At 40.8% G+C, this 18,944-nt stretch overlaps 1 protein-coding gene across 1 annotated transcript in view; it reads left to right on the top strand.

The window, feature by feature from the left end:
- Window positions 1-773: 773 nt before the first annotated feature.
- Window positions 774-18,944, top strand: part of LOC125245752 — a 30,240-nt gene continuing 12,069 nt past the window's right edge. The window contains exons 1-8 of the mRNA XM_048156472.1: window positions 774-1,421; window positions 4,623-4,748; window positions 5,326-5,412; window positions 7,228-7,324; window positions 7,514-7,537; window positions 8,491-8,632; window positions 9,656-9,698; window positions 11,340-11,493. Coding sequence (XP_048012429.1) covers window positions 891-1,421; window positions 4,623-4,748; window positions 5,326-5,412; window positions 7,228-7,324; window positions 7,514-7,537; window positions 8,491-8,632; window positions 9,656-9,698; window positions 11,340-11,493 — 1,204 coding nt within the window. The 5' untranslated portion in view covers window positions 774-890. The remainder of the gene's footprint in view (window positions 1,422-4,622; window positions 4,749-5,325; window positions 5,413-7,227; window positions 7,325-7,513; window positions 7,538-8,490; window positions 8,633-9,655; window positions 9,699-11,339; window positions 11,494-18,944) is intronic.

Genomic DNA, 18,944 nt, shown 5'->3' on the forward strand with positions numbered 1-18,944 from the left:
GATTTTAATGTTAGAAATTTTGAAAAATTTACATTACAGTGGAAAGATGTTCTGCGTGATAAAATTTATGTGACTGAAACAGCAAAAAGTGGGGATAAGAGACAAAATCTACTATGACAACTTTAAGTATTACATATGATTATATAGAAAAGAACACAACCTTGCAGGTAAATTCCATTATCGTTGTTTTCCATGCTTGTGTAGTAAATAGGCTTATGTTTACACAGCTTTTCAAAAATGCCGGGTGCCGGTGTTTGACATCCGTTTGACCAATCAACGTACAATTACATCACTGATAGTTGCTAGTGCTGGTTTAAGACCCTACTCTGAAGTAGGAGCTAATTTAGTTCCCCCAAAAGGAGTTCCTAGAACTAAAATCGTTCCTAGTTCCAGCTGTGCGAACACGGAAAAATCCGGGTACTTCAGCCAATAGGACTATGAAACTATGGACTATGGGACTATGAAAAGGTTCCTCCAGTGCAAAAGCCCCTATTGTAAACGCCAAAGATAAACTAACCCACAGTTATGTTATTCTTTTTTTCTTTTTTTTTTATGTGAATGGCTAAATTTCACATTTATAAATGTAAATTTTCAGGAACAACTTGTTTTATAGTATTTATAAATGAAGCCATGCAAATGGAAACTTTCTGGTATTATCATTAACAGACATACCAGGCAATCACATTAAACATTAGGGCTATGTGATTATTATTGAATATTAAGTCATAATAAAAAATAGTGTTTGAGACTTAAGTGCCCTCAATTGGCTGACTACAGTTCTGCACACTCCCATGGGAGGGTAAAATTCCGTTTTACTTTCTCAAAGACGGAACCAGGAAACTCTTAATTTTACTGGAAGAGATTGTTGAGCTGCTTTACGTCTCTGTAAAATGGCAGAAGCCAGGATTTCAGTGGCTCAGGATCAGTTCAGCTGTGTAGTTTGTCTGGGTATACTGAAGGATCCAGTGACCATTCCCTGTGGACACAGTTACTGTATGAACTGTATTACAGACTGCTGGAATCTGGAGGATCAGAAGGGAGTTTATAGCTGCCCTCAGTGCAGACAGACATTCACTCCAAGACCTGTCTTATGTAAAAATGTGGTGTTTGCTGAAATGGTGGAGAAATTGAAGACAAAACTCCATGCAGTTGTTCCTGCTCACTGCTACGCTGGACCTGGAGATGTGGAGTGTGACAAATGCACTGGAACAAAATACAAAGCCATCAAGTCCTGTTTAGTGTGTTTCAACTCCTACTGTCAAAATCACCTCGAACAACATGAGAATTTTTTTAAAGGTAAGAAGCACAACTTGATGGATGCCACTGGCAGACTACAGAAGACTGCGAGGAATATTGGCTCAATTCTTCTCACCCAGGAAGAAAACGAAGTACTCTTCAGCCTTCTGGGCAGGAAATGCATCGTAAGTTATCAAGCATTTGCTTGATTTCTTGTTTTCAGTCATAATGATGTTTGATGTTCCCAACTCGAACTGCAATGAATGTATCACTAATGATAATGAATAATGATACACTCAAACGATCCAATGTTTACATGCAACCAAATAATCCATCCAGCTAGTAATCGGATTGACAGCTTAATTGGACATAAAAACCTTCATATAAACAACTTAATCGATCAGATTGAGCTCAATCCGAATGAAATTTTGATCGGATTGAAGGGGTGGTTTATTCCTTTCTAATCCAATCTAAAGAAAATTTAAACACTTGATCAGATTGAAAAGCGGAACTGGAATTGACTGTGCATTTGCAATAACATAGAAATGGCGTAATGCTGTGTTTCTCAACTGGTGGGTTGTGAACCAAAAGTGTGTTGCGGAGTGTGCGGTAAAGTGCGATGGCACTTCTGTGTGTTGAACATTTTTGTGAAATAAATTTGCTTGGTTTTTAAAAGCAAAATTATTAATCTCTATAGGCTAATTTTAAGGGTTGCAGCATTGAGCCTCCTTGTTAGAGCGTCCGACTCCCACGCCGGAGACCCGGGTTCGAGGCCTGCGCAGAGCGGGGCGAGTAGGACCTGGGTAGAGGGGATGTGAGGGTGGGAGTGAGGTTTAGGGGGTGTGTGTAACGGAGGCCAGCTAGTAGTCGCTGTGTGAGTAAACCTCACTCCTCTGATCTCAAGAGATGCTCTAGCGACTGACGCTAGAGGTTGCACGCCGGAGACCTGGGTTCGAGGCCCGCGCAGAGTGGGGTGAGTAGGACCTGGACAGGAAGTTCAGCCGACTATGGCAAAATTGGTATCTATGTTCTTGGCAAGATCCAAGGAATCTGTTGAGACCAGTCTCATTTCACTAGGACCATACTGAGTTTTGTAATGGTACACCAATGCATTCATAAAATATAACCTTTATTATCATAATACTGCATTGTAGGCAATTTCATATTTTGTTAAATTATAGCACCACCAAGAGGCACAATCGCACCACTTTTTTTATGTGTCCTCAGAGTGAACACATACATGTGTGTCTCAAATTTGGTGAAAATATCTCATTTTGTTTTGGAGTTACAGACTTATTTTATGTGATTTATATGATTTATATTTATATTTAGATTTATATGAATGAGAACATAAAAAATTACCATGAATGACTTTGTTTAGATTTTTTTGCCACTTCCTATCAAAATTTTGACATTTGGCCTTGACATTTACTTAACCAGCTTAGGTTTCATGTTTCCTACACTGGTTTCGTCTCGATCGGACTAACGGTTTCAAAGACATTCACGATTGTTTTTTAAGCGCTAAATCACCACGTAAGTCGAAACCTAGCATGTTTGGTATTGTTGGACTCAGCAAGGATTCAGGAGTCTAAGAATATGACTCCAGTGAAAATAAGTCAACCAGATAAAAAGTTTATATATATATAAATAGTGTCCTCCACAATTATTGGCACCCTTAGTAATTACGAGCAAAGGTGGATGTGAAAATAAATCTGCATTGTTTATCTTTTTGATCTTTCATTCAAAAAATTCACAAAATTCTAACCTTTCATTGAAGGAAAACAGTTGAAAGTGGGGGGAAACTCACATTATGAAATAAATGTTTTTCTCCAATACATGTTGGCCACAATTATTGGCACCCCTAGAATTTTTTATAAGTAAAATATCTCTGAAGTATATTCCCATTCATATTTACATTTTTTAGCACACCAGGGTGATCATGAACATGAAATTGTCCAGCCATGACTTCCTGTTCCACAGGAGTATAAACATGAGGAAACTCAAAGGCTAAATTCCCTTAATCATTCATCACAATGAGAAAAACCAAAGAATATAGTTCTGATGTGCAGCAAAAGATTGTTGAGCTTCACAAAATAGAAAGTGGCTGTAAGAAAATAGCTAAAGCATTGAAAATCCCCATTTCCACCATCAGGGAAATAATTAAGAAGTTCCAATCAACTAAAGATGTTACAAATCTGCCTGGAAGAGGACGTGTGTCTAAATCGTCCTAATGCACGATGAGGAGGAGAGTTTGAGTGGACAAAGACTCTCCAAGGATCACAGCTGGAGAATTGCAGAGATTAGTTGAGTCTTGAGTCTCAGAAAGCCTAAAAAGAATGATCAAACAGCACCTACATCCCCACAAGATGTTCGGGAGGGTTTCAAGAAAAATCCTCTGCTCTCATCCAGAAACAAACTCCAGCATATTCAGTTGTCAGACAAGACTGGAACTTCAAACTGGACCGGCTTCTATGGTCAGATGAAACTAAAAAAAGAGCTTTTTGGCAGCAAACCCACCAGATGGGTTTGGTGCACACATGGATAAAAAGTACCCCATGTCCACGGTTAAATATACTGCTGGATCTTTAATGTTGTGGGCCTATTTTTCTGCTGGAGGTCCTGGACATCTTGTTCAGATACATGGTATCATGGATTCTATCAAATACCAACAGATAAAAAATCAAAACCTGACCACTTCTGCTAGAAATCTTATAATGGGCAGTGGTTGGATCTTCCATCAGGACAATGATCCAAAACAAACATCAAAACCAACACAAAAATGTGTCACTGAGCACAAAATGAAGCTTCTGCCATGGCCGTCCCAGTCCCCTGACCTGCACCCTAAAGAAAATGAGTGGAATGAACTGAAGAGAAGAAGCACCAGCATGGAGCTGGAATCTGAAGGATCTGGAGAGATTCTGCATGAAGGAATGATCTCTGATCTCTTGTCAGGTGTTCTCCAAACTCATCAGGCATTATAGGTGAAGACTCAGAGCTGTTATCTTGGCAAAAGGAGGTTGCAAAAAGTTTTGAATAAAAGGGTGCCAATAATTGTGGTCAACGTGTTTTGGACAAAAACATTTATTTCATAATGTAAGTTTTCCCCCACTTTCAATTATTTTCCTTAAATGAAAGGTTATAATTTTGTGAATTTGTTGAATGAAAGATCAAAAGGATAAACAATGCAGATTTATTTTCACAGCTGCTTTTGCTCATAATTACTAAGGGTGCCAATAATTGTGGAGGGCACTGTATATATATATACATACTTGGGCATCTGTTTTCACCATGAATTAATATGACCTACAAAAGAAGGATTTTTTTTTTTAAACAAATCACAATTGCAGAGTTAGTTTAATTCTTCTGTTTCCTTTTTGTGTTCGCAGAGTTTGTGTTCAGCAGTGGTGCATGTCTATGGAGCCGACAGAAGCTTGAAGAAGTGCAGTGGTGTGGCCTGTCTGGTGAAAGACTGCCTTTACAGATCTTACTTTATCAGGGTGTTTGATATAAAAGTAAGTCAACAGATGCTCCATGTAGGGTTGCTACCTTCAGTGTGGCAAAATAAGGGACACTTCACGAGTTCATCATTAGTGACTAGACAGAACCATTGATACCTTTTTTCCCATTCAGCCCTATATCTGGAGAGCCTCTTGCATTCAAAGAGCGGACATGAGCTAGACATGTTTTTTAAAAAATAATAATAATAATAATAAGCACAGGTTTACAGTGCATGTTCTCAAGACTCCGTCCTATGGAAACAAAGACGCTAAAACGCAATCATGCACAAATGAGCTTCTCTACTACTTGGAAATTGATTTCATTATAATTTGCTATTAGTATTCTCCTCAGTGCAACATCCTTATTTGTTTTATTAAACTGTGTGGGCCTATGTAAAATAGGAGACAAATCGCACCCTGTATTGGTTTGATACAGAATGCATCATTTTACCTTTAAATACAGGACGATTCCATATTTTACAGGACGGGTGGCAACCCTAGATCCATGTGGGTCAGATGTGTTTTTTATGATTCCTCATATGCTATCTTGCTCTTAGTATTAAGTAAATTGTTTCTTATTCTGCTTTGACAGGAGGGAAAAATCTTGTTTGATCAAGATTTGATCAGCAACTTTTCAATAAACAGCTCCAGGTCTGACTTTATCACATTTGATGGAGATGTAAGTGTTCAAATCTTGTATCTACATGCCCTTTGCTTGTGTCTGTCTATGTGTTCATATATGTTTTGTACACTTGTACTTCACCTCAGCAGATGTAGCCTAAGGTATGTGCCACAGCCACAGACTGAGAAAGTTGGAGTTAAAGTCAATGTGAAACTAAAAAAATGTGCTCTATTTGCTTTGTTCATATACATCTCTGGTCTTATTGTGCACAATTTCATCTGTGCACATTGTCTTCAACAAAAAAATGTGTCTTCTCAATCCTTTAATCTATCTATCTATCTATCTATCTATCTATCTATCTATCTATCTATCTATCTATCTATCTGTTATGTTAAATCTTGTTAGCAACAGGCTAAATCATGGTAGCAATGTGCAAAATTATGCTAGCAATGTGGTAAATCAGGGGTTCCCAAACACATTCCTGGAGCCTCCCCAACACTGCACATTTTGCATGACTTCTTTGTCTGACACCCCCATTTCAGATCTTGGAGTCTCGGCTAATAAGCTGATGATCTGAATCAGGTGTGCTTGATTAAGAAGACATGGAAAACATGCAGTGTTGGGGAGGCTCCAGGAATGTTTTTGGGAATCCCTGTGGTAAATCATATTAGCAACATGTTAAATCTTGGTAGCAACATGTTAAATCATGTTAGCAATGTACTAATTCATTCTAGATGCATGCCAAATCATGCTAGCAACATCTATCTATCTATCTATCTATCTATCTATCTATCTATCTATCTATCTATCTATCTATCTATCTATCTATCTATCTATCTATCTATCTATCTATCTGTCTGTCTGTCTGTCTGTCTGTCTGTCTGTCTGTCTGTCTGTCTGTCTGTCTGTCTGTTTTCTGATAGACTGTATAAACCCATTAGGAGCAGACGTTACACTTGCACCTGTGCGCTGCAGTGGAGAGAGTGGAGAGTGGTTGCATAAAAATAGCGGTAGCAAGTGGAGGAAAATGTGCAAAATCCACAGAATAAGAGAAAAACGTTTTGTTGTGCCTCTGGATGTTGGAATCAGAATGCAAAAAAATACAGTCTTCATTTTTATAGAATACCATAGTTAAAACACCCTTTGAAGCTAAATGGAGATGTTTATGTTGCAAGTCACATACTGGACTGATGAAACCTGCAATGATTAGTCTACTATAAAAGCAGGAATTTATTAAAGCTGTAAACAGTAAGTCTACATAATATTCACATATGTAGTTCATAGAGGACATACATACATATGTAAACATAGCCTATAACATTTTTATTTCACAATTCTGACTTTTTTTCTTGCATTTGCCTGTTTATATCTCCCAGTTCTGACTTTATAACTTGCAATTGTGAGTTTTTTATTCACAATTCTGAGGGGCACAAAGTCAGAATTGTGGGATAAGCTTGCAATTCTGAGGAAAAAAAGACAGAATAATGAGTATATCAAAATTCTGTTTTTCCTTCTAATAATTGTGAGATATAAACTCGAAATTAACTTTTTTTATTCATTAATTCCGTGGCTTCCATAGACTGCTACTGCAGAACTGTCATTTTCTGCAACCAGGGAGGCTCTGCCCACAAAAAAAAAAAAAACGTCACCGCTGTTTTCAAACACCAAATTGGTCTATTGCTTTCAAAACATTCAAACTTTAAACTACTTCAAACTGAAAACCTTCAAACTTCAAGCTTTTAAAACTTGAATGCTGAATACTTTGAATAACTTCTGAATCATCTGTGTTTTGATTTATGACTTATTGTCTGTGTGCTGTTTCACATAAAGCAGAGTGTACATAAAGCATCTTTAATGTGTGTTCATCCTCAGGTGTACCAGTTAAGTCTCAATTTTGTCAGTGAGGAGGAAGCCAAGCACTTCAGGTCTGCAGCTAATGAATTTCTGTCCAAAAGAATGAGGAAAACCGGTAAATACAACAGCACAGCAGGCAGTATTCTCCTTCACTTCACTTCTGTCCCTCTGCTGGAAAAACCATTATCATCTGGTTTTCTTCTGACATGATTCTAAATCTTACCTTCTTGTTCTTTCACTAATTAACCTTATATTTTAAGTCATGCAGTAGTGAATTGAGTAATAACCGTTATCTTTCTCTCAGGAAAAAGATGTGACCCACCTAATAGTAAGTTGTTTACTAATGAATTACATTAATTTTGCCTAGACTAAACTTTACAAATGACTGACAAAGTTTACCAGTTAAAATGTTTTTATGTCTGCAGATTCTTTGAAGATATGCTATTAATATATTAAATAATCATATTAAATTGTGCAAAGAAATGTCTGGGTCATATCTCACCCCAAAATCAAAAAAAAAAAAGAAGAAAAAAAAAAAAAAAAGGCAATTATATTTTACTAAAAGAAAAGTATTTTTAGGACCATAACAGTATTACCACTTTTTTATTAAGCAATTAAGGATGCATTCAGTTGATCAAAAGAAACAGTAAAGGCACGTATAATGTTATAACAGATTTCTATTCTAATTTCTATTCTAACTTTATATTTATCAAAGAATCCTGAAAGATAAAATCATGTCATGTGACACTGAAGACTGGATTAATGGCTGTTAAACATTCAGCTTTGCCATCACAGGAATGAATTACATTTTAAAATAGATATTAAAATAGAAAAAGTTTTTTTAACTTAAGTTTAAGTTTACTGTAAAGCAAATGTACTGAACTAAATATTTTTTTATTTTATTAAAAATATATATATTTTACAAAATAAATCATTTAGACACTAAAATTTGTAGAAAATCAAAGCAATACGTGTAACAAAGTTGTGTTCCAAAATTTGAAGTTGATATCACAAAAATTGCATCCGCTAATATGATTTAAAGTACCGTTATTATGGTAACGCAATGTTCCATTTCAAACCTGTTTTAAAGGGTTGAATTTAGAGTGCTTAAGCTTTTGAAAGATACCTAATTAAATACATGATGGGCAATAAAAAATAAGTGCTACCTGGACACTGACAGTTAATAGACTATTAAAAAAAAAAAAAACATTAACTAAAAAAATGTTTGATCACATCAGTGAATGCATAATTTTAAAATTAATTTGATTGTGACTGTTTCAGGACCATTAGGACTGTCAGGACCAATACTTCCAATGGCAATGGTGGACTTGAAAAACCATGAGATCATCAATCAGCGTTATCGAAATAAACCTCGAATGAAGAAAATATGTAAAGCTATTATCAGCACCCCAAACAATTCTCAGTGAGTGCACCTTTATGTTCAAATCAACTTGGCATTGGTATTAAGATGTTTTGGTTGATCGGATCACAAGACGAAGTAGGCACATTTCTGTTTACACCTTGTGTTTTAATCCATCTCTTTTGTCCACTTTCAACCCCTTGTCCCTGATTTATTCAAGTGGAGGGTCCATGTAAATGTATGTTTTTTTCAGATCTTTTGATCTAATGGACAAAGTAAGCTTGCACAATTTACATACAAACATGAAAAACACACAATGGAAAAACACATGGAGAGCAGCAGCTTTCGTTTCTGTTCTGATAGCTGTGAGTGTATGTTAGATATCAGGAATTGTGAGAGAACATTGTTTTCATCTTTAAACCAAATTTGGGTCTTCAGCTGACAAAGTTTAAATTCTGTCTGGATAGCGCACTTCTCATAATGTTTACGCTTTATGTCGATAGGCGGAGGGGAGTAAGGTTTTTTTTTTCTGGCTGTTAAATACATTTGAGCACATGAGGGTCTACACTACAAAAGTAATCCAGTTGAATGTGTTTTCAACAACCTCTGTAAGTGCTTGGATGTGGACAAGCTCAAAATATTTTATACCGATATTTATTGTTGAATAATAGGTGTCCCCAACTAAGCAAGCCAAAAACAACAGTGACAAAGGACCCAAACTTCCATCAGGTGACAGAATGGAGAAAAAAAAACCTTGCCAGAAACCAGGCCAACAAACTCTGGCCAGGTTCTCTGGGCAAACAACGCTGTAAGATTATGATTCAGGTGGTGTCACTATTCAGAAGTCAGATTGGGATCAGAACCAATCTTGGAGCATTCAAAATATTTAATCCAGTTCCATCTGGTTAAAGATTGGGTTCATCACGCAGACAAGTTTTGCTGAGGATCTGTGTCGATGGCTGTCATGACCATGTTTATGTTTGATGTCCTTTAATCTCTGTTTAATGCATTTTCAGTATCTAAGCTGTGTTTGGTGAATGTTTCTGCGTGTGTGTCTTAAACAGTCTTTTTTTTTTTTTTTTTCAGGCACATTGGGCATGTAGGATGGGATCCCAACACAGGCTTTGATGTGAGTATTTCTGCAACTGCATGTTTGCATTTATTGTGAAAATTGCATACTTGTTTCAGTATTGCTATAATAACGTGATAACAACTTCAGCAATTATCACTATTTGAAAAAAGACTGAATAACGAGTGACTCTCATTCCCCTGAATGAGAGATTACATAAATGGTGTGATTTAGTAGGAGTTATGGTGTGATTGTGCTCGTAGACTATGTGCAGGAGCGCCGGGACGTTTTTCATTATTAGAGGAAAGTATTATTAACATTAAGGGTGCTTTCACACTTGGTTCGATTGCCTGGACCGAACCTGAGTTCGATTGCTCCCCCCTCCCCCTGCCCCCACTGGACTGTGTTCACATTATATTATTTGGGTCCGACCCGCGGTTCGTTTGCGTCATCAAACCAGCAGCTGTTTACTCCGTTGCTTAGTAACGACGGCGCAGGAGAAGGCGGCAAAATGCATAACGTTGCTCTCCTCACTTTCATATTTTGTTTTTTAACCGTTGGTTTTGTTCATAACGACACTTGCCTCTATCTGCCGCGACTGTAGTACGGAAGGTGAGCAGAAATAAGAAAGGCTACACTACAGCTCTCTGCTTGCAGCACGTCAGTCACGCTCGTTGGGAAAGTGAGTGAAACACACACACAAACACACATTTTTATCAAATAATATGGCATTAATAGCGGTTCACTTCCGCAATTTGGTACGTTTGCATTCATATCAGAAGCGAACCGTACCGGAGTTCACTTGAACCGCACCCCAGACCACCCTTTTTAAGCGGACTCGGGTACGGTTCGCGGGTGCGCACCCGAGTTCAGAAGACCGCGTTCACATCATCCAAACGTACCGAACTCTGACGTCAATCGAACCCGGGTGCGCACCAAAAGTGCTAATGTGAAAGCACCCTAAGAAGCACATTTGTCTGTTTCTGTGGTTGAAGAATTTGTTGAAATATTGTGGTCACCCAAAGTACATGGACTCTTAGGGCCCTATTTTAATTATCTAAGTGCATGGTCTGAATCGTATGGCGCAGGTGCACTTAGGGCATGTCTGAATCCTCTTTTGCTAGTTTAACAATTAAAAAAAAAAGTTTTGGTGCACAAGCCGTATGTTTCAAAAGGGTTGTACATAGTATCTTAATGAATTATGGGTGTGCTTTGGACATAACATGCAATAAATCAATCAGAGTCTCATCTCCATTTCCCTTTAAAAGCCAGTTGCGCTGCACCATGGCTGATTCACTATATGCATGGTGGAATTTGCAAGCGGAAAGACTGAACGCTTCTCCAGAGAGGAATCCTTTTATTTTTAATATTTAAAAATGTTTGTGTGCTGCTGTGCATCCCTGTAAGTGTAACAAGCAGAGTGTATGCGCATTTTGCACTCGCCTATAGGCGCATATTACCAACGTGAAATACGAAAAAAATACTGTTTCATTGACTTTTGACCAGGTTTTTGCTGAATAAAAGTATAAAAAGTATAAAAAAGAAACCTGCCCCCAAACTTTTGAACAATAATGTTCATCACTAACTACAAAAGCGTGACTTACAAATGAGGAGTACTATAACACAAGAACAGAGATAACACAGGTTTGATTTGTAATAGATTCTTTCCCATCATTTGTTGATGGTTCACACTTTTATCAGTTGAATAACCTGGACCCAGACCTAAAGAAACTGTTTGACATGTGTGACATTTCTGTGGCCCAGCTCAAAGACAAAGAGACATCTAAGATCATTTATGACTTCATTGAGAAAAAAGGAGGAGTAGAGGCTATAAAAATAGAACTTCGCCAACAAGGTGAGTCCCAGAATTTGGGTGCAGCTACCAGGTTTAGAAATTAGAATTTATCTAAGCAAGAATGATACTTATGTTTTACTATAATAGAGTAATATTTCAATAATTTGTCCTTCAGGACCCCTAAGGTGGTGTGGTAGGTTACTTTCACCTTTTGCACGAGTCTGCAGTGATAACGTCTTGGGTTACGACGGTAACCCTGGTTTCCTGAGAGCAGGAAACGAGACACTGCGTCCTAGAATGCTAATGAGGAAAGCCCTTGCGTGACTGGTATCTGAAGCAACTGTCAAATCATGACAATCCTGTTGGCCAGCAACATCCTATGACGTCATACTGGTGCGACCAGGAAGTATAAAAGGAATGCCCAGAGAACATGTCATCTGCTTTTCTTCTAAAGGCACTGACAGCAGGCAGCCTGAAGACATGGCAACATGACGCAGTTTCTCGTGTTCTCAGGGAACCAGGGTTACAGTCATAACTCAAGACGTTCCCTTTCAAAAGGGAACTCGCAATATGTCCTAGAACGCTAATGGGGAATGAAATACCCACGCTGCCATGCCGAGGAGAGTGCATGCCACAAATGGCTGAGAAAGAAGGAGGCATAGAAACGCCAGGCACTCAACCCCTTCTGGTCACACACTAGGCTGTAAGTGACAATACTCCCTAAGCCGAGCTTAAAAGCTTAAAAGCTGAGTTAAAAGCCTCAAAGAAGGAAGCACCTCTGAGATAAAACAGAGGACCTTGCACTCACCAAGGCCACTCAAGACTTAAGGTCCCGATATACTTCAAATGAAGTTCTTTTGACGTTCTTCGTTTAGGGGTAAAATGAAGTTCGAAATACGTGAGCTGCGATATACTGTTATTGAACATCTGACGCTGCCCACACTGCTGAGAGCGACATTTAGATGGATATGTAAATAAATGCTGTACACTTTGTTCTAAGTTACAAAATAAACACAACAAAAATGAGAAAACAGCAAGAATTTTTTTAATAGAAAGCATAAGAAAAGCGTCTGATCATAACAACATTGGTATGTTAGCACGAGCTCTGCAAATTAGCACTCCAGTCACGTCACGATCTTCGTTTTGGCCTGATTTTGTTCGAAATGACGTCACATCAGTTCGTTCTTCGATTTCGATTTCGTAACCAACTCTCGACCTTGGATCCACAGAATGCTAAAAACAGAGCACTCTGGAGGCTGGATATTCTACAAAGGGTTCTAAAGGGGACAACCTATATCTCTACCAGATGCTGGTCTGAAGGGAGTTAAAACACAAGCTTCTTAATACCCATAAACCAAACTCAGGGAGCAAGGTCTAGAAGGAACAATGAAAGGGGTAAAAACTACAGCCTAACAAACACTGATCCTCTAGGACAGTGGTCGCCAACCCATCGATCGCGATCGACCGGTCGATCTTTATCACTGTTCCAGTAGCTCGCGAAAATAACAGAAATATGAGTACAAAAATAGCCTACATTACATTTCTCCAGTCTTTGTACTATATTTTTGTATTTATTTTTCTGTTATTTTCGGGAGCTACTGGGACAGTGATAAAGGTAAATGGCCCACATTATGTCTGAGTCTGTAAAACGGCCGTAAACAAGAGGCCAGAGATGCTGAAGACGGACGCAAAGAGGAGAAAATTCTGTAGCAGGCAGAGCAGCTGACAGGTTCACGATGCTCGAAAATATAGGAAGGAAATATAAATATTGAATTAGGGGTGAAGTGTTATATGAATGTAGCCTGACTACGTCAGACTTCCTACTTCCGCTCAATTTCATTTCGCTTCTGTACTCAGTCTGATACAGCGTCATAGCTTTGTGTTTGCCACCGGTCTGGAAACAGCCGGGCCAATCAACGAACAGAGGGCGGGCTGAGAGCCGTGACGTAGATGCTAAGCGCCGAGTTTTACATTGTAGGTTAGAGAAATCGAAAACCGAAACGACCGCGGAAATGGGAAACGAGACACGGGATGCAAACTTCGGGATGCATTAACTTCGCATAATCTGCAAAAGTCGTTTACAGCCATGTTCACTCCGGTATTTCGCTCACATCATCATGTGTTTACAACAGGTTTACAGTGGAAGTTCAATCATAGATTTGAGTTAGATGCATGATGTATGTGCTTCGATGCGGCTGTACAGGCGGATAACATACGTCATAACTAAACGTATCTGATTGGCTTACGGGTAACCAATGATTTTAAACTTCAGACAAGCGTCCCCTAGCGAGAGAGAAAACACTTCTCTATTATGCCATTCCAGACTCTGTCTACGAAGCAAAGTGAAGTAGCAGAGTCTGGTATTACCAGGCTAATATGAATGCATCTCTAAAAGGAATTACTGTCTTCAGAAAAATTTCGATGGCGACGACATTTTATTTTCATCTTACCTCCGAATAAAGTAGCTAATTAGCGAAGTTCAGCTTTGTTTACAGCGGTAACCAAGGAAACGCTGTGTCACTGCTGCTCCATAAGCGCCACCTGCTGTCAGAGAGTAAATTTGCGTCTCATTCAGCCTGTCTGCTGTTTTTGTTTCATGCTTTTTTGTGTAGCATATAATTTCACAAAGATAAAGTCAGACCGTTCTGTTTTTGCTTTAAATCTTGAAATTAAATCACAATTAATTCAAAGAAAAAAACAACTGCTCATGCAATGTGATAGCATCTTTGTTTGGATTGTGATTAAAAAGCAGTGGTTCCCTCTAATTTGAAATGGCTATGTATTTTTGTTTATAATAATAATAAGAAGAAGAATAATAATAATAAATATCTGCAGCCAGTATCAGAATCGGCCAATTTGCTTGTAAAAATAAATAAATAAATCAGAATCTAAATTGGCCACGAAAAAAAAAAACTAAATACAATCTGGGCTGTCTTTTTCTATCAAGTAGATCTTGTCTTTCATAAAGGTCGAGGTCTGGGATCTTGGGCTTAAAAAGGTTGGTGACCATTGCTCTAGGAAGTCTGAAAAAAGCCTTCTACCTATGATCAGAGTTTGGGAGTGCAGAACTCTGAAATATTACCCTCAATAGAGGGGAGTAAAGAGACTCTAAAGAGACTAGTAAGACCAAGCTAGGCAAAATAGCCAGGAGGCACCAAAAAGAGCCTACAACCTGACACAGACCTAGAGAGCCAGCATGGAAAAATTTTAGCCTTGATTAGAAGGCTGATTGACTGGCTCATTACTAGTGATCGATCGATATTGATTTTTTTTTTTTTTTTTTTAGAACCAATACCGATAATTTCTGTGTTTGTGCCCGATAACCGATATGCAGAAACAATATTTATTTACTGTTATACTTACATTTTTGACAAGATTACAACACCACTGAACTGAACAAACCATTTTATTTATAACAATCACTCCCTCCTTGCATAGAAAACAAAACAAATCTTATTTATACACCAATATATTTTGTTAATTTTAATCTCCATATTACAAAAATAATTGTAATTATAAAAAGCATCAGTAACACTTATGTTAACAATAAGCAAATTAATGTAGAATGTCTAATTTTTTCAAATGGAGAAAACAAATTAAAGACAGGAGCCATATCAACTGCATAAATGTAATAGTTCATTTTAAACTACAGTTTTAATGGATTTATAAGCTGTTTAATAGGCTAAAGAGTGAAGAATAATTCGCTGGATAATGTTAAATACTGAATAATATTCTCTGGAATATTGGAATATAACAAATAAAACATTTTATTGCATTTCTCAACTGGTATGTGTTACAACAGAGACGGCGCGGAGGCAGATGTAAAAGCAAGTAAAGTATATTTATTGATATCAGCAGAGAAAAGGGTGAGTATATGGCAATTGCTGAAGTTGAAGAGATGGTAGAATAGTGATACTGTCCTTTTGTTGATTGTAGGAGGAATCAGGATGAACACGCTGGAGACTGAAGACTCGGAACACTCACACACAGTTGGAGAAGCACACGAGGAATACAGGAGACACTGGAGACGGTGGAGACAGGTAAGTAGCAAGTTGGAGTCCTTGAGGTAAGTACACATGTAGCTGTAGTACGAACGAGACTGGACAGTGACTGTGTGTGAGTGTGGGGTTTTTGAGGAGGTGGTGATAGCAGTGCTGATGATGTGCAGGTGGCGGTGATTAGTACTCTGGTGATTGAGTGCGTGGGTATTGGAGGGAGGTGGAACCTGATGTGTCTGTGACAGTACCCCCCCCTCCCACGGCCCGCTCCTGAGGGCCGAGGACCCTGACGTCGTGGTGGTCGACCTCTTGGGCGTGGGGCAGGTCTGTCCGGGTGGCTGACGTGGAATGCTTGAAGAAGATTGGGATCGAGGATATCGTTTCTAGGGACCCATGAGCGTTCCTCGGGGCCGTAGCCTTCCCAGTTGACTAGATATTCCAGAAGACCACCACGGTGCCGGGAGTCCAGTATCTCGCGAACCTCGTATGCCGACAACCCGGCGGAGCGTAGGAGGAGGCATTGGAGGAGGGCAAAGTTTCTTCTGACCACTGGATAGGACTCACGAAGATAGACTTTGGGAGGATGGTCTCAGGAGTTTCATTCTTCTCATCTGGAGCATGGAGATAGGATAAGGCGTCCGCCTTAATATTCTTGGAGCCTGGACGATAGGAGATTGTAAAGTCGAATCTGGAGAAAAACATGGCCCAGCGAGCTTGACGGGGATTAAGTCTCTTGGCAGCTTTGAGGTATTCCAAGTTCTTGTGGTCGGTTAGCACTTGAAAAGGGTGATTGGCTCCCTCCAACCAATGCCTCCATTCCTCCAGAGCAAGCTTGACGGCCAGGAGCTCGCGGTCACCGATGTCGTAGTTGACCTCCGCCGGGTTGAGCTTGCGGGAGAAGAAGGCGCATGGATGGAGTCTACTTGGTTGCCCCTGCTGCTGTGAAAGTACCGCTCCCACTCCTGTGGTGGAGGCGTCCACCTCCACGACGAATGGCAGGTCAGGGTCTGGGTGGACGAGGAGGGGAGCAGTGGTGAAGGCACTCTTGAAGGCTTCGAAGGCATTGGTGGCATCTTCGGACCAGGACAGAGACTTGGGCTGATGGCGGAGGAGGTTGGTGAGTGGATTGACGATGGAGCTATAATTCTTGATAAAGCGGCGGTAGAGATTGGCGAAACCTATGAAACGTTGGAGTTCTTTGATGGTTGTGGGAATGGGCCAGGACTTGATGGCTTCTACCTTCCCCTCGTCCATCCGATGCCACTGCGATCTATGAAGTATCCCAGGAAGTGGACTGAGGGCTGGTGAAATGAGCACTTTTCTGCCTTGAGGAATAGATGGTATTGCCGTAAGCATTGGAGGACCTCCGCAACGTGGTGGCGATGTTCGGCCAGGCTCCGGGAGTAGATGAGGATGTCGTCTATGTACACCAGTACAAACTTGTGGAGGAACTCCCGGAGCACCTCATGAATGAAATCCTGGAATACGGAGGGGGCGGTGACTAGACCATAGGGCATGACCAGATATTCGTAATGGCCGGTGGGCGTGATGAAGGCGGTCTTCCACTCGTCCCCCTCGCGTATCCGGATGAGGTTGTACGCGCTGCGGAGGTCCAGCTTCGTGAACACAGTGGCACCACGGAGATGTTCCAGGGCCGCTGGGACGAGGGGAAGTGGATACCGGAACTTTACAGTAATTTTATTTAGAGAGCGATAATCGATGCAGGGCCGCAAGCCTCCGTCCTTTTTTGCCATGAAGAAGAAGCTTGAAGCAGCAGGGGAAGTAGACGGGCAGATGTATCCTTGGTTAAGGGCCTCTTCGATATATTCCTCCATGGCCTTCTCCTCCGGCACTGACAGAGGGTAGATCCTTCCCCTAGGCACTGGCTCACCCGGTAACAGATCGATGGCACAGTCCCATGGCCGGTGTGGAGGTAGCTTGGAGGCTCGTTGCGGGCAGAAGACGTCACTGAAGGGGGCATAACTGGATGGGATGTCCACGGAGCGTTTCTCTATGGGGCTTTCAATGGAGGTAGTGCAGATGGAGATCTTCTTGGAACGTGGAGATTTGAGAACTGGAGACTCGGAGAAACAATTAGAGAAGCATTGTTCGCCCCACTTCAGGATCTCGCCCGGGCGCCAGGAGATGGTGGGGCTGTGCTGTTCGAGCCACGGGCGCCCTAGAACCACGTCAGCGGTGGAATCCTCCAGAACCAGCAGATGGATGTCCTCAATGTGTAGAATACCCACACGGAGCTGAAGGGGTCCCACACAGCGGCTGATCCTTTTACGGCTCAGGTGTTTGCCCGTGATGGAGTGGACTTGATAGTCGGAGAGGGCGAGGTTTTGAGTTTGAGTTGTCGACAGAGGGAGCCTGAGATGAAGTTTCCTGCTGACCCTGAATCGAGGAGCGCCACCACTGGAACAGATACATTAACCGCAGTAAGGTTTACAACAGTAGTGAGTGGTTTCATCTTCTTCTTGAATGATGGCACTCACCATTGGTCGAGGAGGACAGATTGGGCATGCAGAGATTACATGCCCAGGAGCACCACAATATAGACATAGATTCAGGGTCAGCCTTCTTTGACGTTCGGAGGGTGAGAGACGTGAATTATCCACTTGCATGGGTTCGCTGGCTGGTTCTGGAGAGCTGACGGGTTCGGACCGACGGAGGAGGATGTTGGGAAGTGGCTGGCCCTGGTGCTCTTCGAGACACGACTGCTTATGAGTGCCTACGCGGATGGCGAGTTGGATGAAGCGTTCAAGGCCGATGGAATCCTCGAGATGCAACCGCACTCTGGGTTCCAACCCCTGACGAAACGAGGTGATGAGGGCTTTTTCATTCTATCCACTGCTAGCTGCTAGCGTTCTGAACTGCAAGGCATAATCAGTCACAGATTTGGATCCTTGTTTTAAATTATAGAGTTTCTCACCGATAGATGAATCAGCTAGGGGTTTTCCAAAGACCTCACGGAAATGGGCGACGAAGGAGGAATAGGACTTGACCACGGAACCTTTCTGAGTCCAGAGAGAATCTGCCCAGTGAAGAGCCTTTCCTTGCAGTTGAGAGATGATAAACGCTATTTTTGCGGTATCAGTGGGGTAGAGATGCGGTTGCATCTCCAGAACCAACTCACATTGCAGGAGGAATCCGCTGCAATCCTCCGCCGATCCTGAGTAGGGCGCTGGCTTGGCCATGGGACTGGCGTGAATGGCTGGTGGTGGAGTGGAAGAAGTGGATGCGGAAGCGGCAGCAGGTGATGGTGACGGTGACGGTGTTTGTGGGGTGAGTGCTCGGCGCAAAGCGTCCACGAGCTCTTGAACTGGGTCCGTTTGACTCATGCTGATATCCTGTTGTTATGGTCCGGTCTTCTGTTACAACAGAGACGGCGCGGAGGCAGATGTAAAAGCAAGTAAAGTATATTTATTGATATCAGCAGAGAAAAGGGTGAGTATATGGCAATTACTGAAGTTGAAGAGATGGTAGAATAGTGATACTGTCCTTTTCCCA

The sequence above is a fragment of the Megalobrama amblycephala genome, linkage group LG14, assembly GCF_018812025.1.
Source record: "Megalobrama amblycephala isolate DHTTF-2021 linkage group LG14, ASM1881202v1, whole genome shotgun sequence".
NCBI classification, from domain to species: Eukaryota; Metazoa; Chordata; class Actinopteri; order Cypriniformes; family Xenocyprididae; genus Megalobrama; species Megalobrama amblycephala.